The 25,361-nt window shown below is 35.6% G+C and overlaps 2 protein-coding genes across 10 annotated transcripts in view; both read left to right on the forward strand.

The window, feature by feature from the left end:
• Positions 1-14,354, forward strand: part of LOC118744842 (major facilitator superfamily domain-containing protein 6) — a 242,387-nt gene extending 228,033 nt beyond the window's left edge. For 5 of the 9 annotated variants that reach the window (XM_036478211.1, XM_036478212.1, XM_036478207.1 and 2 more), the window contains exons 2-6: positions 3,281-3,346; positions 3,444-3,813; positions 3,887-4,032; positions 4,109-4,273; positions 12,958-14,354. In XM_036478211.1, the coding sequence (XP_036334104.1) occupies positions 3,753-3,813; positions 3,887-4,032; positions 4,109-4,273; positions 12,958-14,235 (1,650 nt within the window). In that variant the 5' untranslated portion in view covers positions 3,281-3,346; positions 3,444-3,752 and the 3' untranslated portion in view covers positions 14,236-14,354. Of the gene's footprint in view, positions 1-3,280; positions 3,378-3,443; positions 3,814-3,886; positions 4,033-4,108; positions 4,274-12,957 lie in introns of all 9 variants that reach the window. The other 4 variants (XM_036478214.1, XM_036478208.1, XM_036478210.1 and 1 more) reach the window with 1 other exon arrangement.
• A 10,536-nt stretch (positions 14,355-24,890) lies between these two features.
• On the forward strand, positions 24,891-25,361 carry LOC118745293 (lysozyme P). The gene has a single exon (XM_036478818.1). It carries the CDS (start codon positions 24,891-24,893, stop codon positions 25,359-25,361), a length of 471 nt encoding a protein of 156 aa, XP_036334711.1.

Below are 25,361 nucleotides of genomic sequence, written 5' to 3' on the forward strand. Positions count from 1 at the left end.
TTTTTTTTTTTGTTGCAAAAACGGTAAATTGCAAATATCTCAAAAACGGTACCATAGAATTAAAAATAACCTTGATTTTCGGAATCAGGGGGTGATTTTACATAAGAATTTCATAACGGCGTTTCTGGTAAAGAGAAAAAGTTGAAATTTGTGGTCCAGTGTTATTATATGTATACCATTTTAAAGGCCTATATATCCTCTTCTCAGATCATATTTGGTTGGGCAGCTGCCACCTTCCCCCCTTACAGCTATATAAAGAAGGAGAAAATTTCAAAAATCAATAAATAAAAAAGACAACATTTTATGCGTAATCAAATTCGTAATTATGCTCTCAATTTCGACAAAAGCCTGCGTTTTAATGATGAATCCATTGAAGTAAGGACAGCGTTAAGCATTGAATTGGTACAGAATTGAATGAAACACCCACTTACCATTCTGTGATGAACAAGATGGAAAACCCAACTAGAAAAACACTTCCTCTTCCGTTAAATCTTGTTGTGAATGACTTAAACGAGGTTCCAGAAATAAGAAATACTATTTCTACCCTAAAAGATGTGACAAACTTTTTTTCGCGAATCGACGACACGCAAGAATTATGATCCTAATTTATCGCGTTTGTGTGAAACAAGATGGTCGGAAAAATATAAGGCTATCAGGAAATTGTCCTGAAGTTGTGGAAGCTTTAGAATAGTGGTCAATTCAGGGAAACTTTTCCACAAGAAAGCCTGCGTGGCAATTGTGTGCTGCTATAACTAGGCCGATGTTCATCATTGCTTTAATGATAATTGCTAAATATTCAACGTTGCTGGAACCTACAGCAAACAATTTGCAAATGAAGACAATAACAAGACCTCATCGCCGTTGGTCAGCATATTGAAAATATTTTAGAGGTGGTTACGAATGATCGCAAGAATGCAGAAGGAGTCACTACGGAGTTAATTAAAAAATCCCGTATGATTACAGCCGATATAGGAGTTGGCGACGGTCTATAATAAAACCGTATCTGGATTCACTAACAGCCTCTTTACAACAACGCTTTTCCAATGAAAATACTCCAGGTTTTTTTACTGTCTAGATTGCACCCATTGTATTCGACTAAAGCTCTACTCAGAATTGCAGCGGGCGACGGTAAAGCGGTCGATGGTTAACCGCTGTCAAAATTAAAACTCACTAAGGCATATGGAATGGTCCATAATTGTGGCGGCAGCGTTTTTACCACCGACGTTTTTCGGTCCGAAGAAGATAAGAGGGATGTTGAAGTTGTAGATCTATTTAAAGGGAAAAAACGAATTTCTAACAGCGATAAATAAGTGTATTTCCATTTTGAACGCTTTTCCATGCACAACAGTGACTATTGAGCGATCGTTTAGTACACTTCGTAGAGTCAAAACCTGGCTCAGAAGCACAACAGGAGAAGGAAAGCTTTCTGGACTATGCCTTATGAGCGACCATAGAAAACTCGCTACCGAAAACCGCGAGATGATTCAGAAGGAAACAATCGAAAAATTTGTTGAAAATCCGAGACGTTTACTGTTAGCATAAGAATGATAACATAAAAATATATCAAAAAAATTAAGTATATTTTGTTTATCCCCACGAGAAATTTTTGACAGTAAATTGGCGGCGTGCGTGAATATTAGGTAAGCCTGTAAGGCAGCCGAATGTCAGGAAATAAAGAGAGAAAGCTGTTTTATTACTTCACCTGTTAATTACGCCATGGTCTAATGAATGTACATTACCAGAAAATAATTACAGGTATTCGCGAACCGGTGCATACTGTCAAACAACGAGAAAAATTGCTAATCATGTTATTTATGATATCTATGCACCATGCTAGACAGTTTGCACCGGATCGTGAATTACCTTATTGCTTTTTCTTGCTTACAAGAAAAGGCTATGGCGCATTCTAACAAAACGGGTTGGACATTTTACTCGTTTTTGCTCAATCTTGAAGTAATTTCTCTTGAAGCATTAATTCCAAAAATTTTCAAAAGTTAACACTTGAAGTCAGATATTAGTTTAATATGAAACTAATAATGTATATAACTTTATTATATAACTTATACACAAAATTGACATTTTCATATACTGTGGTTTTCAAATAAACATATTGGCGGTTAAAGGCCAAAACCGCGTATCATGGTTCTGCAAAACCCCGTAACTGACATTTGTGCCAAAAAAGATATTTGGTCGGAAGCTCTTGCCATCAAGCCCTTATCTGTTCATACTAAAATATCGATACTTAGAGATAAGAAAAAGAGATAACTAGGGATAAAAGAGAGAAATAAGACAAGTTTTATTATCTCAGCTCACATACGAGGTTTTGCATTTTCTTGATACGCGTTTTTGTACTTTAAATTACGATATGTACATATGTATATCTATACATATTATATATTTTTAAGCAAAAACTACAACCGACTTCAATTCTCATATAAACATTTAGGAGTACCATTAATTTTTTCATGATCCAATGACCGGATCTTAATCAAATTAGCATGGGACCACCTGTGAGACACTACCTTTTCGATAGCATTGAAATTGGTTACCAAAGTTATGCGGTAGGTAACATACATAAAAAAAATATATACAGTATATTTTGCTTAGCTGCCCATCCTTCTTTGCACGAAAAACTTGTGCACTTAACCGAAAAAGCACTTAAGCGAATTTTCTTACTACTTCAATGAGGAAAGTATCCGAACCCCTTTGTAATCAAATAATGGAACAGCACTTACCACGTAGAAAACGTGAATTGTTGGTGAAAATGTCGGTCCCAAATGTTTAAATAAAAAAATGATTTTGGGCGAGACGAAGTTCACCGGGTCTGCTAGTATGTTTTATATTAACAAGTTTAGTAATATACCCTAAGCCTAAGAGATAATTTTTCTTTGAGAACGCAACTGTATTTCATTCTACATATATTGTTACATATTTGAAATCAAATGTCTATGCTAGCATGTTCACAACAATCCATGCAATATTTTAATTCACATACATACAATTGTATTTAGTGTTATACAAATATATTTAGTATTAGTAAATTTTAAAGCAATTTCTGCATACATATGTATCTGTGATTAGATTTGAATTTATTACGCTAAGAATTCTCTGAGGCAAAGACTCCATAAAAGCCTGATAACAGGAAAAATTAAGTGTTTTTGGTTTCATATGTATAACTTTTGTTCTGTTTCTACGTAAATACACGCATACATATGTATGTAACTGCTAATTGGGTTCAAAACAATGCAATATTAAATAAGTTTATTTATTTATAATTTAGGTTTCAAACTAACAACGATCAGAGGGCAATAACACGAGTGCAAATAGCACGAGTCTGAGAATACAGGTAAATAAGTTCTCCGTGCAAATACTATAACGTATGTATAAATACTACATACTTGAATACGAACTAAACGGACTATCTAACTTACTCAATATTCTAGTTGAAAAGTTGAGAGGCGACGGAGCAGACACATGGCTATCGGGTTATGTACATATACCAATAAAAAAAGATTACAGAAAAGTTTCAAATTTTTCGGATGAATACTTGAAGAATCGAGGCGAAGACGATTAAAATCTGAGATAGTCTACGACAGGGTACATACTACCGACAGATGAAACTGGATATGCAGATAGTAAATAATCGGCAACGCGTATGGATGGCGTTATTGAGCTGTAAATTTTTACCGACAATTTACTAAAGTTACACGCATATTTCCCCCTCTGCTAAATATTTATAAAGTGTAGCAATAATGGTAAAAGTTAACAAACGACTATTGCCAATAAAGGCGCATTTCTTCTTCTTTATGGCGGGTAAGTTTTATGCGGCTATGTTATTTTAACGTTCGTTAATTTGAATTCAAATTTCTTCAATTGTTGCTGTCAGCGATGGGACCTATTCTACCACAGCTATCGGTTTATGGAAAACAGTTGGGCATTACACCGGATATTATGGGTTATATTACTTCAGTCCTACCTATAATGTATGTCATAGCGAAACCGATTGTGGGCTATATTGCTGACTATTTTTCGGTAACTTTTTGTGATTAAAATTAAAATATTCACAAAACGGTTAAAGGAGTAAGCCCGCCAATTTTATTCATTTTAGCACTTCCGTAAATTTATTTTCGCTGTGCTAATCTTCTTGATGACGCTTTCTTATGCCACCTTCTATTTTGTACCAACATCAAATTCGCATGCAATCGCTTTGGATGTAACAGATATTTGGAATGTCAGTTTAGTAGCTTCAAATCTAACCGACTGTGATCCAGAGGTATGTATGATTGTGCAGACATTTGAATTGATTAAATATATTAGGGATTCTGTTGTGGATCAGGTTGAATTTTTCTTAACGTCGCTCAATTCACAAAATGTCAAGGGATAACTTTTTTTGTGGAAATTAAAGAGGGCTTCAAAATCGTACTATTTGAACCAAAAATCTTAAGTATGGCGTAACGGAGACTAACTCTTGCGTCCAAAAAATTTGTTTAACCCTTTCACGACCTATACTGCAAACATAAAATATGTATTAACTGTATATTTAGCTTTGTCGATATATCGTCCCCCTTATGCCAGAAGCATGCATGGGCAAATTTACCAATTTTGAATTATCTATCAATCAAAAAGAATACTCTTAGATTTATCGCTTAGGAGACATCACTTTTTGCTCCTAAGCGAGTAATAACGGAGTACAAAACCGACAAATCTCGCTTATTGCTCCCAAATCATGTCTCAGGGAGCATTCTTTAATTGCTCGCTTAGGAGATCTCTCATTAAGCTCCTAAGCGAGCAATACAGGAATCATAGTTGCCAACTTGGTGCTTTAAGCACTAGATTTAGTGCTTTTTGAAAATTAAAACGCCAAAAAAAAATTATTTAGTGCCTAGTGCCTTTTTAATGCTTTTTTTTTGAACTAAAATTACTTCGAGATAGTTAAAACCTGAAATAATTTGAAATATTTAAGGCTGTGGCAGCACCGAATTTACAAGAACCTACAAATTTAAATGGACTAAAATACAACCATGATTGATAAAAAGCTGAAGTTGCAAACCCACCTTGTTAAATTCGATTCGCGTTGAAAATGCTAGTACGCACGTAAGTTAAGTATTTCTTTTTTCTTTTCTATTTGTACAAATTTTGTTTTTTTTACCACCTGAGTGAAACACTTCGTTTCTTGGTGCTGAATCCAAATCTGGCCCTACAATTGCTCTAGCACTAGAATTTTGAGATATTCTAACCTCAAAGTGCCCAAAAAAACACCGTTTTTGGCGATATTTGAGGTTATATAATGAAAACATATAATTGTTTGCTCATTTCTAATTAGGGCATCATTTTCGTTTGATGCGATTCGATTTTTCTTTCTCGAGATATACCAGTTTCAATGTGCAGTACTTCGGTATTATGTTATGAAAAAAGCATCCCTTGATTAAAAAAAATTTGGTGCTTTTAGTGTGGTAAAATGCCTTTTTTCCAAGTTTTCGGTGCTTTTTGAAAATAAAAAGATGGCAACACTGACAGGAATACAAAACCAAGAAATCTCGTTTACTGCTCCCAAATCATGCCTCAGGGAGCATTATTTCGTCGCTCGCTTAGGAGATCTCATATTTGACTCCTAAACGAGTAATAAAGGAGTACAAAACCGACAAATCTCTCTTATTGCTCAGAAATCAGGTTAAGGGGAGTACTCTTTTATTCCTCACACAGGGAGATCTCCCTTCAAGTTCTAGTGCGAATAGCCCAATATAAAAATGCACAAATCTGTACAAATGTAGCAATCGAGTGCCTTAAAAATTTATGCAATTAAACAAAGAAAAAATAACCAAATTTAAATAACCCCCCTTAAATACGGCCTTATATGTATACATGTTTATAATTAGATGATAAGCTCCGATTACAATTTTATTGGGCAAAATGTACATAATGTGATTAGATACAGCCATGTTAGTCAGAAAATCTAGCTAAATGATTTTGTACAGCTAGCTTGTTCTATTCGAACCACTGTGCATTGTTGGGCGCAAATTTTTTGCTACACAAAGGCGGATGCGTAGTATATTGGCTGTAACAAGATAGTGGTCCGAAATTTTTAGATAACCTAAACTTCATATGCACAACAAAAGCATACATATTATATTTAAATGAGCATTTCCTTTAGAATAACCCTTAATGGCTAAATTAAAGCTAAATTATAAAGATAATTTCTATTCTATATTAAATTCGCATTATTCTTAAAAAATAAAAATTTGTCAGAGTTAAATTTCTAAACGAAAATTAGCTGAAGATTAGCCGAATAAACAAGCATATGAACAAATAGAAAACGTTTATAACCCGCTAGCGTATATTCATGCATATACATATACATGTAGACAGATATGTATGTAGACATCTCAGCCTTCTTTAAATTAATTAGGGTCGTATAATATGTACACTTTTTAAAATTTTTAAAAAGTCTGACCTCACCGCTATCCAAGAAATGCGGTGGGCGGGGTAAGGCAAATAAATGCATGGGACCTTGGGACATCTACCACCGCCGTTCACTCCGGTGGACGAGAAGAGAGCCTCCGTCATGATATAAAAATCGTACTTGCAGATTTCAGTGCCAGGGTGGGCCACAAAGGGGTATTTGGCCCTACTGTCGGTAAACTCGAAATGTCCGATAACCGACTGAGGCTGATCGACTTCATCGGTAACATAAATTCCGTAGACTGTTCTGTCTTTTATAGGTTAGATATGGAAGCAAAGCGAAGGTTTCTGGTCGTAAATGAGGACAAGACGACGTACTCGTATCTGCTGATAGTTATAATTTCGAAAAAGGAGAGAATGTCGTTAGTTTGGGAACCAGCATTAACACCGATAACAATGTCAACCAGAAATGCAGCGCAGAATCACTCTTGCCAACAAGTTCTTCTTTGTACTGAGTGGGCAAATGAGAAGTAAAGTTATTTCTCTACGTATAAAAACAGCACGCTATAAGTCACATATATGGCGCAGAAGCATGGACAATGACAACATCCGATGAGGCTGTTCTTGGAGTATTCGAGAGAAATATTTTGCGTAAGATTTACAGGCCTTTGCGCGGTGGAGACGGCGAGTATCACAGACGATAGAACCATGAGCTGTATGATCTTCACAACGGCGTGAACATATTGCTGCGATGTAAAATACAGCGGCTCCGCCAGCTTGGCTGTATCTTTCGATGGAACATACCTCCACCTCTGTACTTGGAGCCCGCTGGTAGTAACAGAGGATAATGGAAGCCTCCTCTGCGTTAGCAAGGCCAAGAGGAAAAGGACTTGGCTTCATGTGACATTTCCAATTGCCGCCAGTTGGAACAGAAGCGAAACGACTGCGTGCTTCGTCGAACTCAAGCACCAAACAAGAAGTAGTGATGTTCCGATACCAGTTCTTAAAAGTATATTTATTTACATATGAGGGATTCACAATGGTGTCGTAAGTGTGGTATTGTTGTATGTCGTAAACCTTAAAAGCTCAAATAAATGTTTAGAGAACTTTTACCAACAATTTTTTTAACACTGCGAAAATACATAATATGACTTTGATGGTACTTTTCGAACCCCCTTAATATATTTTTTAGGCGTTTAAAGTTTACGACACACAACAATACGACACCGTTGTGAATACCCCAATAGTTTATTTGAGGTTTTCTCTACAGTGATAGATATCTTATTAAATTAAACGAGCAAATCTTGTATATCTTGTATTTATCTTGTCATGTCTCCAATTCGCTTCATTTTTTTGTGGGTTCTAAACATCAAATAAGCTAACACGTGCTCGAGGAATTTTTTTTCGCTTTTTTCTTTGGTGAAATGATCTGTCAAAGTTTGAATTTTTTCGTGATTCTGACTAATCATGTACTTCTTTAAATCATTATATCTCGGGTTCTCCTGATCGTATAGACTTCATCTTAATGTCATTTTAAAGCTAAGAAACGGGCTTAAGATTTCTATATATAAGACTGTCAAGATTGCCCTAAAGCTAACTTAGCTATTAACAGTTGAACTTTTCGAAGTTGATTTGCATAGTGAAGCCCGGTAAATTAGGGATTTAAAATTATACTATCTTAATCCTTGTTTAATTCCCTATAAAAAGCGTGGTTCGAAAATAAAGGGGTCTTTCAAGAACTTTTTTTAAAATATTTTTCTTTATGGCGGGATGGTTTATTTTGTGAGAATCAACAATTTTTTGTAAATTTTTTCGAAAACTTATGTTAAGATTTATTTGGGAAGGTGTTAAACATCGGGTCTTTGCAAAAAGTAAAATTTTATTGCGACTAACTACTTCTATTACTAAATATATGTATCTCAAAATAAATTTTGGAAAACAAATTACAAAACAATTGTTCTTTCTCACAAAATAAACCATCTCGTCATAAAGAAAAATATTTTACAAATAGTTTTTGAAAAACCCCAATTTTTTTTAACCACGTTTTTCATAGGGAATTAAACAAGGATTAAGATAGTATAATTTTAAATCCCTAATTTACCGGGCTTCACTATGCAAATCAACTTCAAAAAGTTCAACTGTTAATAGCTAAGTTAGCTTTAGGACAATCTTGACAGTCTTATATAAAGAAATATTAAGCCCGTCTCTTTAGCTTTAAAACGACGTTAAGATGAAGTCTCTACGATTGGCAGAACCCGAGATATGACGATTTGAAGGAGTACATGATTAGTCACGAATATCTCCAAAGAAAAAAGCGAAAAAAAAATTCCTCGAACACGTGTTAGCTTATTTCATGTATAGAACCCATAAAAAAACTTGAAGCCAATCGAAAGTGTGACACCAAATTTGGTGTCTGATATGAAAAAGAATGTCTCATATGTGGGTCATTCCATACAATATTTACACCTCAATATTTTTTTTGTGATGAAATATATCTTTTTTCAATTGTTTGCAGTTAATAAACTATTTGTCGGAGAAAATCAGTTAAGGTGTCAAAATGTGCAGAATTACCTCGGCTTTTTATGAGAATGTGAGATAGATTAAAATAAAATTTTCATTAAAAAATCGTTTTTTTTTTTATTTTTCTTTTTATTAACTTCATCATCTTTGACTTGTATTTTTTTCGACATGAATAGCTGTCAAACTTTATGGAGTAAGCTGTAAAAATTTGAGAATGGAAACAACAAAACTGTAGAAGTTACGAGTTTTTTCATTCCTGCGTACATAAAGTTTGGTGTTTCCATTCTCAAATTTTTACAACTTACTCCATAAAGTTTGACAACTGTTAAGGTTGAACAAAATAATCAAGCATGATGAAGTTAATACAAAAAATAAAAAATGCCAATTTTTATTGCAAACATGTTTTTATTTTAATCTATCTCACACTCTCATGGAAAGTCGAGGTAATGACGCACATTTTGATACGTTAACTTATTTTCTCCGACAAATAGTTTATTAACTGCAAACAATTAACACTGATGTGTAAATATTGTATGGAATGACCCATATATATCTATATATATAATACGCGAAGGGATTTTTTGTTCCGGATAAAAGATCTGCACCGTTCGCTCGATTTTCAAAAATGGGGTGTTAAACTAAAGCTATTGGCCTGTAGATGTGTAAACCGGTTTTATTTTTTCGAACAGAGTTGCCACCTGTAGAACAATTGAATATAAACTATTTAATAAATAATGCCATCATAACCGCACCGCATCGGACTTCTACCACATTGTGGTAGATCTGCCACTTTTTTGAGCATCTACCACATCTACCACTCAAGGTCTGAAATCTACCACATATTCGCGTTTTTCAGTAGTTTTATTTTTGCTTGACATAATTTTCGTAATTTTAAGAGCAAAAATGGTCCAACACTAAACACTTTTATGGTAACAAGAAAGATATAATACAAGATTCCGCATTCCCGGCGACGATATAGATTTCTCAAGTAAAAGTAAACAAAGCCGAATAAAATAAGCTGTAAAATAGTAAATTTTCTCAGTAATCAATTTTTCGACAAGAAACGTGGTTTTATTGCGTTAAATTGCAAAATATATGATTTATAAAAAGAATTAATAGAGAAAATGTCAAAAAACGGCGAATTTTGGGAAAGTATTAGCAAATATAAGTGCATCTAAGGTTTCTGAGGCCTTGTTTACTTTTACTTGAGCATTGTCAAAATCGGCAAATCCTAATTAGCTGTGATAAAAAGAAAAGTTGGCAGCACTCCGCAAGGTTGCAGAGATCTTTTAAAATATGTTCGAAAAATATCTTAATATGAAGGGAACCTGCTTTACACAGTCAAGGAAAAAAATTGCTAAAACTCAACGCAATTTTTAGCAACTTCAATCTTGCACTTTATTATACTAAAACTAGTTTTTTTTTAGAGTCTAATTAAAAAGTTCTCAATTTAGGTGAAACCTTACCGAATTTTTTCAATTTTAGTACAAAGTTTGATCCAAAACCTGAGATATACCACATTTTTTTGAAATCTGCCACATTTTTTTCCTGATTCTACAACACATAATTTTTTTAAGTCCGATCACTGGTTGCCACCTCTTCAAAAAATTAAATTCAATTTGAATTAAGGAAAGTAGTTAGGAGAAATATGATTCAACATATGGATGCATAACGAAAGGGGCTTCAGAAGGTATCCGTTTGAAAATATTTTGAAGAGGGTTGCCACCTGCTTGCAATGTCGAATTTAGTTAACTTATCCACAAGTTATATGAAATGTCTAAATAATGATGTCAAACGAAAGAATGTTAAAAAGACTTCAGTTTGAACACAAAAAATATTTTTGAGGTGTTGGAAGACCTGTTTAAAAATTAAATTCGAATTATTAAATAAGTTAAAAGAATTATTAAATTATTTTTGAGGTGTGGGAAGAGGGTTCCCACCTGTTTAAAAATTAAATTCAAATTATTAAATAAGTGAAATGAATTATTAAAATATGAGTCTCAATCGAATGGACTACATTTAGTAGGGTTGCCACATGTTTAATCAATAAAATTCAACTTAATTCATCAGTTAATTAAAATATGTATAGCAATGTTAGGCAAAGAATATTTAAGAATATCGCAATATGGATGGACTACTTTTAAAGAGGGCTGCCGCTTTTTGAAAAAGTCGAACTTAACTATATCTATATATATATAAAACGCGAAAAGACTTTTTGTCCAGATCATCAGATCTGAACCGTTTGTACGATTTTCAAAAGTGAGGTATTAAATTAAAGGGCTTGTTGTGTAGATGTGCAATAGGGTTTTACTTTTCCGAAAGGAGTGGTACCCTTTTAAAAAATCAAGTTGAAATTATTTATATATCAATGCCATCATATCCCCATCCTTCGCTCGATTTTAAAAATGAGGTGTCAAATTAAAAGGCTTGGTTGCAGATGTGTAATGAAAAGAGTTGCCTCCTTTAAAAAATTAGATTCAATTCATTTCAAAAACTAAATCAGCGGTTTGAAAAGCCTAATTTATTTAGCTTTTACAAATATGGGTGGCAAAAGAAATAGAAATAGTTTAAATAAAACTTTAGTTTGAAAATATTTTTTTTCGGGTTGCCATCTATTCGATTTTTATTCAACGATAAAGTTCGATAATTGTGTTATCAGCCGTCTCGGTGCGCAACAGGATGCGCTACTGCGAAGACAGTCCCATGATGAAATCGTGTTCCATAACTAATGGGAATATTTGTTCTTTCGCATAAACCCATAATATACCGAAAAATTAGTTTTAGTTAATTTTTTTAAATAAATAATTTTTTTGTTATGGATCTTTTATGTGTTCGTTATCAGATCAGATCATTCTAAATGTGCATAAAGGATTTATTTTTTAAAGTTACGACTTTTTTGGCGATACAGGGTGGTTTGATTTTTGAAAAACCGACGCCATGTGTGACCCCTCTTCGTTCAGAAAGGGCTGGACGAATTTACTTGAAACATTTGCAATATTTATTAAGGTTTTTGAATAGTGTTGCCATCTGTTTAAAAAGTTAAATTTAATTTTGGCGTCTTAACGCCATAAGGGTTCACTAGTATATATATATGTATATATATCCATGGGGTTCTCGGAAACGGCTCTAACGATTTTCATGAAATTTTGTACACAGATAATGTTTTGTATTCTAAGGTTATATGAATAGGCATTATCTCCGAGAAGACTCGTATAAGGTTGCCACCTATTCGAAATTAGTTACGAATTATGTAAAAACTTCAAAATATTCAGCACATGGAAGGTATTTTAAAGATCCCTAATTCAAAACTATTTTTAATAGGGTTTCCGCATATTTTGAGTCGCATATTTATTTAAATTTTTGTGTAGAAAAAAAGATAAAATATAATTATTCATGGGTACCAAGAGAAGGTTCTTAAACAATGCTTTGCCTATATACAAAGTGGTATCCCTGAGGATAGTAGTGTAAGGTTGCCACTTATTTTCGATTCTACACAATTTATCTAAAACATCGCAATATGGATATCAAATAAAAGGTATTGTTGAGAACTTTGGTAAGAAAATATTTTCGATCAGGGTTCCCACGCTTCTATGTAATACACATTTTTATTTTATTAATTTTCATCAGCATTTTTTGTTTATGTATACACAGTATATATACGCTCAAGATATGTACTATTCATTCCAGCGTATTTCGGAATAGGGTAGCAACTTAAATTTTGGAGTAAGAAATGCACTTAATAGATATCGAAATCCAAATTTTTTTTGTTTGTTTCAAAAATATTTTTTAAAGCTATCGAAATATTGATATTGATATCCAAACCTTGAAAACTTTAGCGAGTATATGCATTCCGGGCAAAGCTCGGTCAACCTGGTACTTAGAGCTTAACTTCCAAAACTAATTAAGAACAATAAAACATCAATTAGAAATGCATACATAATACAAAGTAAATTCGTCTTTATATGCACATATATATACATACATACTCGTATATTTACAATTTAGTCATTAAACGACTTTTCCTCTCTTCCTCCATAGGTATTGACGTCTTTTGCGCTGTGTTCCGCATCTCGCACAGCCCGCTGTTCATTTGAATCGGCCAACAGTACCGAATTTGGTGCGCATTTTACGGCTACTTCAACGAAGTTTGCTCGCCAGCTAAATTTGTCCAGCAATGTGATAGCACCAGTCGATTCTCATATGTGCCTTGCTTCATCTACTAACAACAAAGCAGCAAGCATCAAACCCAATTCCAACATTTTGTGCCATTTCGACCAGAGTTTACAAACGGACTGCATTTATTCAACCCCCACCTTTTGGCTGTTTGTTACCTTTATGTGCTTAGGAACGATTGGTTTTAATGTAGTCAATTCGATTTCGGATGCCATATGCTTTGATATGCTTGGCGAGTCGGAAGAGGGCAAGTATGGAGCTCAACGAGTTTGGGGCACCATAGGTTTTGGTGCCTCTGCCCTGTTAGCTGGGATTGCCGTAAATCTTTGGACCACAGAGGCGTTTAAGAGTTTCACTCCTGCATTGGTCGTCATGCTCATCTTCAGTGGCTTCGATTTGATAAGCGTTTCCAAGCTAAAATTGCCAAAGCTATCTTCGTCGGAGTCTATTTTTAAGGACGTTTGGAACTTGATCAGCCATCCCGCTATTGCTATATTTTTGGTGTTTGCTACAATTGCCGGTATAATTGATTCATTCATCATATACTTTATGTTCTGGCATCTCGAAGAGGTAGCCGCTGAAACGGGCTATATGTCTCAGATTAAACTTATCGAAGGCTGCGTTGTTGCTGCCGAATGTCTCGCCGGAGAAGTGCCTTTCTTTTTCTACAGTGGCAAAATAATCAAAAAGCTGGGCTATATACATTGTATGACCATGTGCTTCTTCTTCTATGCAATGCGTCTTGCACTCATTTCTTGGATACCAAATCCCTGGTACTTAGTGGGTGTAGAATTGTTCTTCCAAGGCAGTACCTACGCGCTGTGTTACACTTGCATTGTGGCCTATGCATCGGCTGTGGCGCCACTTGGCACATCGGCTACAGTACAGGGCCTAATGGCTGGCATGGATGATGGTCTTGGCTTCTCTATCGGGTCACTAGTAGGTGGCTTAGTTTTCAAACGCTACGGAGGTCGACAGAGCTTTTTCTACTTCGCGATAGTTGCGTTTACGGCGTGTGTGCTTCACATGTTGGTACGGCCGCGATCGCGTAAAAAGCAATACTTGCCAAAGAGTGGTTATCAAGTACCTACAGAGCAGGTGACTATCGACCCGTTGACTGTGGGTGAGCCAAATAAGGCGTGATTAAGACTGGAAATGTGAACTGTTTTTGCAATGATTACTGTTTGAAATTTTAAAACTTATTTTTAAAACTAATATTTTGTTATTTTTGATACATATACATACATATGTACATATATATATGTACATACCCAACGGGACTGAAAGTTAGCTGCTCCCCAAAGGAGCAAGTACGGAGCAGTACAAAAACAAAGTAAAAAATATTTTTTTTTAATTCTAACAATGCTCAGAAATAAATATAATTTTGAGTAGTAACATAACTATTTTCTTTTGAAAAAAAGTTAATTTATGTACAAACATGTATGTATGTGTGTATGTATGTATTTTCGTATGTATACCGCATAGAAAAGAAAACAATAAGTACACTTAATAAAGCCATCAACTGGTTTACAAAAACGCTAAGGGCTTCTGTGGGAGGAACAAGGGAGCGCTTCTTTCTAATGAGTCATTAGTAGTGACACACAATGTTAAAATCATTATAAAAGCATAGTAAGGTAAAACCGTTCTCTCAATGCGTCGGCCATGATTTTTTTTTTTTGAAGTTTGCCAACATTTTAAAATCGTATAACATTGAGAGTAAAAAAGGGAATTGTTCAAAGTTGTTGTTGTTTGAGATTGAAAATGAGAATGAGTTTGTGAGTTTGTGATTAAATTTTAAAATTAAATTGCTTGCAAACGTCAATAATTTGAAAAATTCCTCTCAGCGGTTCTACCTTCCTATTTTTCAAAGTGTATTAAAAAAGGTGTGATTGACAACTCAGGTAGGCTCTCTTTTGTAAGGTACTATTATGTCAAAAAATATAAACAATCGATTCAAAATTCATGATTAATTTTTTCAATTTGACTTTATAGGATGGTTCCTCTGAGAGCAAAGTCAAATTCAATCCCACTTTGTTGAATACATTTTGCTTTTTTTTTATCATGGTTAAAATAAAATGAAGCATGATTCAATAATATAAGGTTAGATAATTATTGACAGCTGCGGTTTGACACTCCCTTTCAAAAGGTGGCATACACGAAGGACAGAGAAAGGGGAAGAATGCAATCCCTTGTTGCGAAAATGGTAGTAGAAAAGTACGCAAAGTAGACAATTAGTAGTGAAATTCCTTTTGTAAATTCTAATGTATTCGCAGGAAATCTGGCATTTTAAAGAAAATATTGAACGAAATATTAATATATCCACGTGAAATATGTAATTTATGTGCTATTTAGCTGTATAAAAACTGCCAAAGGACTCAAAACTAAAACAAAACTACTGTGGGTTTTATGTAAACATCCAGTTTAAAAAAAATTTATGTTTTCATCACTTAAATGTGCTTCATATGCATATACAAATAAACATATTGCACAAAAGCTTATACGTCTATTTCGCAGCAAAGCTACACTTTTTCCAAGTAAATTTGCAAAGAAGCAACAGGACAACTGTCAGTTTATCGAAATTTGTATTCAGTGTTGCCAGGTCTTCGGCATGAGAAAACGTCCCTCTTGGTCTAAAAAAACGTCATTTCCTACCCAAAAACGTCTTTCAAATGAATGTACAGAAAGTTGTTTTTATTAAACTTTTATTGTATACAAAGGTACATATGTACTTAAGGTATATTAAAATGTCACTTCGACAAAGCACATTTAAAATTCATTCATTTGTTAATATAAAAATCATTTTATACATACACTTGTGATCAGCTGATTAAGTCATCAACATTTTGATCGATTTTGGCTGTTTCTCTTTTGATTATTTAATGTTTATTATTTTTCCATAAAACCAAGCTCATTATATGTATATATAAAATCCACATTTCAAACTTTGTGCAAAAATTATAAAAAATCGGCAAAGTTCCAGCTAGATTTTTAACTTTTTATTCACATTTTTTAGAATTTTTTTGGGTATGCAGTGATAGCCCATTAAATTTCAGGGCAATAATGTGCAAGTTTAAATGGGCTAAATAATCGCATTGATTTTTAATATTTTTTTAAAAAAGTCGCCTACTTTTTTCTGACTTTTTATGCTGCGAAGCTTTTTTGATGCTTTTGCGAACGTGCGTGTTGCAATAGATCGGCTCTTCCTGATTTAGCATTTAATGTGCAATTGCAAACATTACAAGTACAATAAGCCTCGTAACCTCAAGAGTTTACACAACCAGCCTTTGAACACGGGATCCTTAGTCCAAGAATCGTATTTAAGTCATCTGTGTCCAAAGAATAAATATCTTTTGAAGCAGCTGTTGCAAAACACAAAACTTGTAAAGATTTATTAAGAAGTTACTGGGAAGTTAAAAAACTTCATTTTTTTACACAAAAAGAACGTCCAAACGTCCACAGGATACAAAAAACGTCCAAATGACGTTAAAAACATCAACCTGGCAACGCTGCTTGTATTATTGAATCATGACAATGAAGTGTGAAATTAGGAAGAGAGCGCTTGCGGCTGAATATGGAGCGCTCCAATAGAACTAATGGAGCGCTTATGGCCCCGTTGGGTACATACATTTAAGATAAGAAAAATCATGTTGAGGCGCGTCTGCTAACACCAGGCGCCTAAATACATGCTATATACGGCTGCATGTGCAAAAATTTCCTTTATGCAATTTAGGAAATCTTTGCACATGAACTTCTCAACTGTCATGTAATTGAACTTTCTTAAGTTTTAATTAGATGGCACTTCAAAGTATGCTCGGCCTGGTCTGATGCATCCTCCGGACACTGCTTCCGGAGCATTTTGCGGACTCTGCATGGCTTATAACCGTGCAGAGGTGGTAAACGAACTTTACCATTGGCCACAGTGCCTACCAACCATTTTTGAACCAATACATATTTTTTTATATAAATACATACATGCAAACATACTGGTCTCCCCTCTCACTGAGTTGTTCAATCTTGATACAAATATTGAAAGGTACCCACCAAACAAATTTTGTTGCCGGTAATAAGAAAACGTGTCGCCCTCCGAAACAAATTTATTGTCGGTAATATCGCCATCGTATCGATTTCTTAATACCAGTCGCTCTAAGGAGTCCGCCGAAAGCAAACCGCCTGGGCGAGTCGTTTTCTTATTACCTGAATAATTTTATTATTTCTAATACTCCATTTATTTTTTGTACACAAAATTGGAACTGAGTCAGAGTTTCGGAAAAGAGCAACTTCAATTATGTGATATTTTATTTCCAATCAGTAGTGGTATTTTTACATATCCATTGACAAGCAGTGTTGCCGCCAATCATTTTTAGTGGTAGCCAAATTCCTTTAAAAAAGGGCTAAAAAAAGTCGTAGTGGCTGAAAATGGTAGCTAAAATTTTTTACTTACATATACATATATAAGTATACACGAAAACATCTTCAATAAGTAATGGTATAGAAAAACAGTGAACTCTGGAAAAAAAGCTTATATTTTATCCAACCAAAAACCTTTTTTATATAAAAGGGGAAATATCCCTGTAGTCAAATGAACTAGTTGTAAACTACCTCACAACTAGTATGGACCGCATGCCCAACTAGTCAGCCAACTATCTTTTTTCCATGCAATCAACTGGTATTTTTAACATGGGGATGTCCTACGAGATGGCAATTGTCAGATTTCGGTCTGAAATATACCGGTCTCATACTAGTTCAAAATAGACAGAAAAATACTAGTCTAATTATGGACCGAAACCAATACTTTGCGAATAAAAAAATAAAATGAATTCATGAATAAACAATAAAAAACTTTTAAGCACATTTTAATATATTACACATTTTTATGTAGCTGCCTTAGATTTTCCAATAATTAGTGTTAAATTTTTTGAGTATTAAAAAAAAAATAAACACATAGATAGATATTTCAAACTTTCGAATATAAATTTGAATGTATTTTTCAATAAATGTTATTAAAAGTAAAAGGTTTCAGGTACAATAAATACCTTATTTTGATCATTTTTAATAATATTGAATATGCGAAGGAAAAAATTTTAGTTAAAAATAAAATGAATACTTTAGCTCATTTTTGAGTGAACTAAAATAAAAATAAAAGTTTTCCTTAAAATAATAAATTTCAGTCTATTATTTTTAAAAATTTATAAAAGTAATAATTAATGTTTAAAATTTGAGATTTCGATAAGAATAAATAATAATCCCAACGGGTTTTACCCTCCATTCCCGCCCATCCGCACGAGAGGCACAATCCGCATGACGTACGGAACTGTTCAGCTACAGAACTAAATTCATCAGCCGCTTTTATGTCTTTATTTTAATGATTCATTTATTGAGAGAGGACAGTATCGATTTCTTAATGCTGAAAAGCGGATCTGATATATCAAACATTCTGGAATGAGAGTTAAAATCCTGGCATAAGCAACGGAGTGGGTCGTGCAATTCAAAATTAGTTTTACAAGCTTTCAGAAATAGGGGACTAAAGTATATTGATACCCGGGTGGGAACATTAAGGCAAACTTCGCCCAGAAGAAGCGGACTTGAAATTGAGCCTGTTAAGGCTGATTCACATACAACTTTCTTCGCTTTGCTTGATAGTTCTTTGCTTTGACATATAAGATCGATGTAGGCATATGCATGAGTATGCTCACATAAAAAACGTTTGAAGCAAAGCAAAGCCAAACGAAGCAAAATCTTGGGCAACTCTCAACTTTTGCCTGCTTTGGCAATCAGCTGTCTACATGTATCTTTTCTCGCGCGCTTGCATTTGCATTTAATGACGAAAATAGGGTAAATAGGAATTATTATTGCTATTAAGAATGGATATTATTATATGTTATCTATTTTACAGATGAAAAATATGGAGGAAAAGGAGAACGCAAAAGCTGTCAAAGCGTTTATTGTAGCATACCTTCTGGGTTTCACGCTTTGTTGTCAAAGTTTGAACTGTCAAGCAAAGCGAGGAAAGTCTTATGTATATGGCCCTTTAGTAATTTAAATATAAAAACTGTACCAAGCATTTGCCTGCGACTGGAAAGTGTAGGAAGATTACTATATTCAATCCCGACTCTTGCGTCCTCGTTCACGCACTCTGGGCAACGTGAGCAACCCATGTGCAAGATGCGGTAACCAATCCGAGTGGAGCCTTGGGTCACAGCAGAAAGAGAGGGAGCTACGGTGGGGCCACTCCGACTTATTAGGTTTAAGGGCTCACTGAAGTCTGCAGCGCCTATCCACCAGTAGGTGCGGCTGCAAGCGGATGTCTGCTTGGATCAAGCGGCTCGCTATATAAACGTGTATTTGGTTGCGAAACCACCGCCTCCCAGCAATGGATTGTGCGATGGGTTTGGGGCCCGCCATCTCAAAACCACTTCCAGTGAAGAAGCAAGGCAAAGCCTCGGATGAGACCCCCCCTTATGATGACGACCACGGCAAACGTTTAAAGGACTACGATTTGAGGGCATGAACCTGGAATGTCCGCACCCTTAATGGAGAAGGTGCCTCTGCCCGGCTGGTTGATGTCCTCGTAAGGACAAAAGCTGACTTCACCGCCATCCAAGAAATGCGTTGGACGGGGCAAGGCAAGCAATGTCTGGGGCCTTGCGACGTCTACTACAGCTGAGATGTAAAGGAGCGTAAATTCGTAGTTGGATTTGTGGTGGGAGAGAGACTCCGTCGCCGAGTACTGTCGTTCACCCCTTAGGAAGAGCGTCAAGCCACAATCCGCATCAAAGCGAGATTCTTCAACTTCCCGCTCATCTGCGCCCATGCCCCGACGGAAGAGAATGATGAGGCATCCAAGGATCTCTTCTATGAGCGCTTGCCCCCGTCATGAAATCAAAATCGTGCTTAGCGACTTCAATGCCAGGATGGGCAAAGAAGGGATCTTTGGAACCATCGTCGGAAAATTTAGCCTCCACGATGAAACGTCCGACAACGGATTGAGGCTGATCAACTTCGCCGGGGCCCGCAACATGGTAGTATGCAATACTAGGTTCAAGCATAAAAAGATCCATCAAGCTACGTGGCTCCCTCCGGATCGAAAGACGAGAAACCAAATCGATCATGTTGTGATAGACGGAAGGCACGCTTCCAGTGTTTTAGACGTACGGACACTCCGAGGCCCAAACATCGACTCCGACCACTATCTTCTTGCAGCCAAGATACGCACCCCCCTCTGTTCAGCAAAAAATGTGCGCCGAAATATGCAAGGAACTAACGTCGAAAATCTGCAATCACAACAGACAGCCAGCGCTTCCGCTACTCGACTCTCACACCTGCTCTCAGAGAGCACTCTTAAACAAACCGACATATGCGACCAGTGGAACCACATTTCCCGCTCATTAAGTACCGCCGCCGAAGAAGTTGTCGGATTTCAGCGAGCCCGAAAGAACAACTGGTATGATGAGAAGTATAAGGAAGCTGCAGAGAAAAAAGAGGCCGCCTACAGGGCCACGCTACGATCGGGCGGAACGCGCGCTATGTGGGACCGCTATAGGGATCTAAAGAGGGAAGCGAGACATATTTGCCGCAATAAGAAGAGAGAGGCCAAAATACGTGAGTGCGAAGAGCTTGAAATGCTGGCCAACAGGAAGAATGCCCGAAAATTTTACCAAAGAGCTAGGCGACTTGCGGAAGGTTTCGATGTTCAGAGCGTACTTAAATTATGGAGGGAACACTTCTCCGCCCAACTGAATGGTAGCAGCACGGAAAGTTGTAGAGAAGAAGAACCCGAGCCCGTAGTCGATGATGACGGAGTCGACGTTCCACCGCCTGATTATTACGAGGTACGATTAGCAATAACGCGGCTGAAAAAGAAAAAAAAAACTGCTGAAGCTGACAGCCTGCCAGCTGAGCTATTCACGGACGATGGCGAGGAGTTGATGAGGTGCATGCATCAACTCTTGGTCAGAATATGGTCAGATGAACGTATGCCCGACGACTGGAATTAAAGTGTGCTGTGCCCAATCCACAAGGTGACCCCGTCATTCGCGCCAACTACCGCGGGATCAGCCTTCTTTTTTTTGTGTGAAAGACTGAATCCCACTGTCAATGAACTGATTGGGCCATATCAGTGTGGCTTTAGACCTGGCAAATCCACCATAGACCAGGTATTCACAATACGCCAAATCTTGGAAAAGACTCGCGAGAAAAGGATCGACACTCACTACCTGTTTGTCGACTTTAAAGCCGCTTTTGACAGCACTAAAAGGAGTTGCCTACACGCCGCTTTGTCTGAATTTGGCATCTCCTCAAAACTCATACGGCTGTGTAAAATGACGTCGAGCCGGTCGAAATTTTATATTATCATTTTGATATTATGTCTAAGCGAATTCAAATATAAGACCACCTACAAAACAACATGTAAACACATAATCAAATATGTAATGTAATAAAATAAGTAAATAAATAAAAATATAAAAAAGGAACAGTCCGGCGCTTTCGTCTTGGTCTGCAGGCTGTATCGGAGATACAGCCGCTAAATTTAAACGTAGAATACGTGGTATGGTTAAGAGCATATCCAAGTCAAAAACAAAAGCACACGCTAAGAAAAAAATATCGATAACAAAAGCGATAATAATATCGATAGCAATTTCTCAACCAAAGTCGGCTTGGTTTATCGTCTTCATACAGCAATAAAAAAAAAAATGGAACATCGAATTTCAGAATAAATCCTTGTGCTGACTACACACGGGGCAATCGTTGAAGCAACGTGTTGAGCCAACGTAATTTTGTTGTTGAACACACACGAGGCAAGCGTAGAGACAATTATTACGGCAACTTTCTACAAAAACACCGTACTAGGTCTTTATCGCCAAAAAGGAACTAGTCCGATAGGATCTAGATCCCCTCCAGTCCAAAATCTGCGAAAAGTGGTACTTTTAAAAAACTATTTATTTCAGTTTTTTTCACTATCTATATCTAAAGTGACGAACTTAGAACTAGTTCGGAACTAAAGAAAAAGGGTGTGGTTGTTCGGCGGCTTTTTCGTTCAAATACGCTTCTATTCTGCACCTTGCAGATGCTTTTTTATAGCTTGGTAATACAAAACCAAAGTTTGTGTTAACATTTCAACATCTTGGGACCGTCTGGAATCTAACAAATAACAGCGAGCACCTCTGCAAACTCAGCTACAGCTAAAGGTATGTAAACGTACATTTCTTACAATCATTCAAACAAATTTAGTTTCAAATTGAAAACACATTTCTTTCAAAATAACTTAAAGAACCAAAAAGATTGAAAAATCATGATACTTTTTTCTTTCGTCTGTCGATTTTAGAACTGGTTCGGAACTATAGAATATAGGAGTAGTTCGGAACTAACGAAAAAGGGATGCAGGGGGGGGGCAATTGACACTTCCTTAGGACATCGCCATGTTTAATTCGCCAGCTGCTTGCATGCAAAAGAGATTTATCGCGAACCAGTACTGGGTCTAAATGTACTAGACGCGCACCAGTTCAGAACTAGAGATTTTCCCCCACAGGGTACATACATAGTTATGTATACATATCCACATGTATATTCTTTTCAGCATGGGTTAAAGAAGATTTGTCGAAATTGAAAGTGTACAGGTTCTTAGAAACCTCTTCAGTTTTCAAGTACAGTTCAAATAGACACTCATTTTAAATCACCACGATTGGATCAATTAACTCTTTTGATAAGATTTTTTTTATTAAAGGCACTGTAGAAAAATGATAAATTATTAAATGGCGTGTACAATATGCAATATCTTTTTCATACGGAGAAACTTAAATTGCTATTTTTGGGTAGGAATTTTTAAAAAAATTTGTAACAGCGATTTTTTGATGCAGTTTACCTCTATTTGGCACGTAGATTATGGATCCACAGTTTCGCCCCTTAATTTCATTTGGCAACATTCCGCCATCTTGGATTTTATTTTTTTTTGGGGTTTTTTGAAATTGGCAAGCTTATTTTGCATTTTTCGTTTAAAATACAAATACATATGTAGAGAATTTCATTTCCCACATTTTTTATGTAGAAGGTTTTTTAAAAAAAAAGAAATTTTTTGTAAAAAAAATTAGCAAAAACTGCGAAAAAATTTACATGGTCACGGTTTTTGTAATTTTTTGACAATTTCTGTTGAAGCATATTGAAATTCCAAAGTTATAGAGAATTTCATTCCCCACAATTCTTGTATGTACCTACATTTGTTTTATACGACGCTTGGATCACGGCCGGCAACGCGATAAACATAGCGTTGCACGGAATACGCCGTAAAACTCATTTCTCTACATATTTGTATTTAACTATTTTTACGAAAAATGCAAAATAAGCTTGCAAATTGCAAGAAACCCCAAAAAAATAAAATCCAAGATGGCAGAATGTTGCCAAATAAAATTTAGGGGCGAAACTGTGAATCCTTGATCTACGTGTCAAATAGAAGTAAACTGCATCAAAAAATCGCTGTTACAAATTTTTTATTTTTTTCCTACCAAATTTATCTAATTTTACTGGGCTAATCGCTATGTTTGGCACGTTCTCGGCCGTGATCTAAGCGTCGTACAAAAAAAAAATGTAGGTGTAAAAGTTGTGAAAAATTAAATTCTCTACAGCTTTTGAATTTCAATATGCTATGTACTTTCAACAGAAATTGTAAAAAAATGGCAAAAACCGTGACAACGTAAAATTTTTTCGCAGTTTTTGTTAAGTTTTTACAATAAAAACAATCTACTTTTAAACAACCTTCTATATAACAAATGTGGGTAATTAAATTCTCTACATATTTGTATTTAACCATTTTTTACGATAAATGCAAAATAAGTTTGCAAATCGCAAAAAACCAAAAAAAAACTTAAATCCATGATGGCGGACAAATGAAATTTAGGGGCAAGACTGTGGATCCATGATCTACGTGTCAAATAGAAGTAAACTGCATCAAAAATTTTTCTTAAGAAAAGTTTTTATTTTACTGGGCTAAAATTGAAAACACATTTCTTCGAAAATAATTTACATAAAATCGCACACTCAGAAGAACCGAAAAGATTGAAAAATCGTGATACTTTTTTCTTTCGTCTTGTTGATTTTAAAACTGGTTCGGAACTATAGAATTTAGGACTATCGAAAAAGGGATGCAGCCGAGGGCAATTGGCAATTCCTAGGACATCGCCATGTTAAATTCGCCAGTTGTTTGCATGCAAAAGAGATTTATCGCGAACCAGTACTGGGTCTAAATGTACTAGAAGCGCACCAGTACTGGAACTACCCACTAGAACTTGAAGAGATATCTCTCAAATTGAGGAACAAAAGAATACTCCCTTCAACATGATCTCGTAGCAGTAACCGAGATTTTTCGGTTTTATACTCCACTATTACTAGTTTAGAAAAAAACAATTATGCATCCAAAATGAGCAATAAAGTAATGCTCCTTGAGACATAATTTTAGAGCAATACACTATATTTTTTTGATTTTGCACTTCATTGATACTCGCTAGAGAGAAAAATTTTCAAAGATAACATTAAAAGACTGCGACCGTCAATTACTTCAGTTTAGATTTTCCTACACGGCACATTCACAACTTAAGTGTATCAAATCTGGCGCGTGGATGTTGAAGATGCCAATCATGTTTATTGAACTTCAATTCAAATAGTAAATAATTAATTTTCACGCATTAGTATAAAAAGTAAATGGCATTAATATAACTTACAGTGAAATAAATTATCCAATCCTGTGAAGTCGGGCAAAACATTTCTGTCTAACTGTGTGTCTGTTAATTTAAGTAAATTTTAACAGAACGATGCACTTTCGTAACAAAATTTTTGTAAATTGTATCACAATTATAGTCATATTTGATAGTTTTTTCTCAGAAACTCAAGCTCGTATTTATAAAAAATGTATATTGGCCCGTAAACTTTATCGCCTGGGCATGCCCTTCCACGAACTAGACGATTGGATGTGCCTGGTCGAAGGCGAGAGCTCTTTCAACACTAAAGCTATAAATCCATCGAACGTGGATGGTTCGGTCGATTGGGGACTTTTTCAAATCAACGATCGTTACTGGTGCAAACCGTCTGATGGGCGGCCATCTATTGATTCGTGTCGTCTTCCTTGTAGGCTGTTGTTGAGCAACGATATCCGATTCTCGGTAGCATGTGCAAAGTATATCCGTCGCATACAAGGCTTCAGCGCATGGGTTGCTTGGAATAATCGATGTCAAGGTCATAAACCAAGTGTAAAATATTGTTTCGTGCACAGTGGACCGTATTAA

Source organism: Rhagoletis pomonella, unplaced genomic scaffold (genome assembly GCF_013731165.1).
Source record: "Rhagoletis pomonella isolate Grant_MI unplaced genomic scaffold, Rhpom_1.0 Rhpom_scaffold_00008, whole genome shotgun sequence".
NCBI lineage: Eukaryota > Metazoa > Arthropoda > Insecta > Diptera > Tephritidae > Rhagoletis > Rhagoletis pomonella.

Bases quoted from the DNA above. Each gene is read 5' to 3' on its own strand.
- LOC118745293 (XM_036478818.1), top strand. From the start codon at position 24,891: ATGCACTTTCGTAACAAAATTTTTGTAAATTGTATCACAATTATAGTC.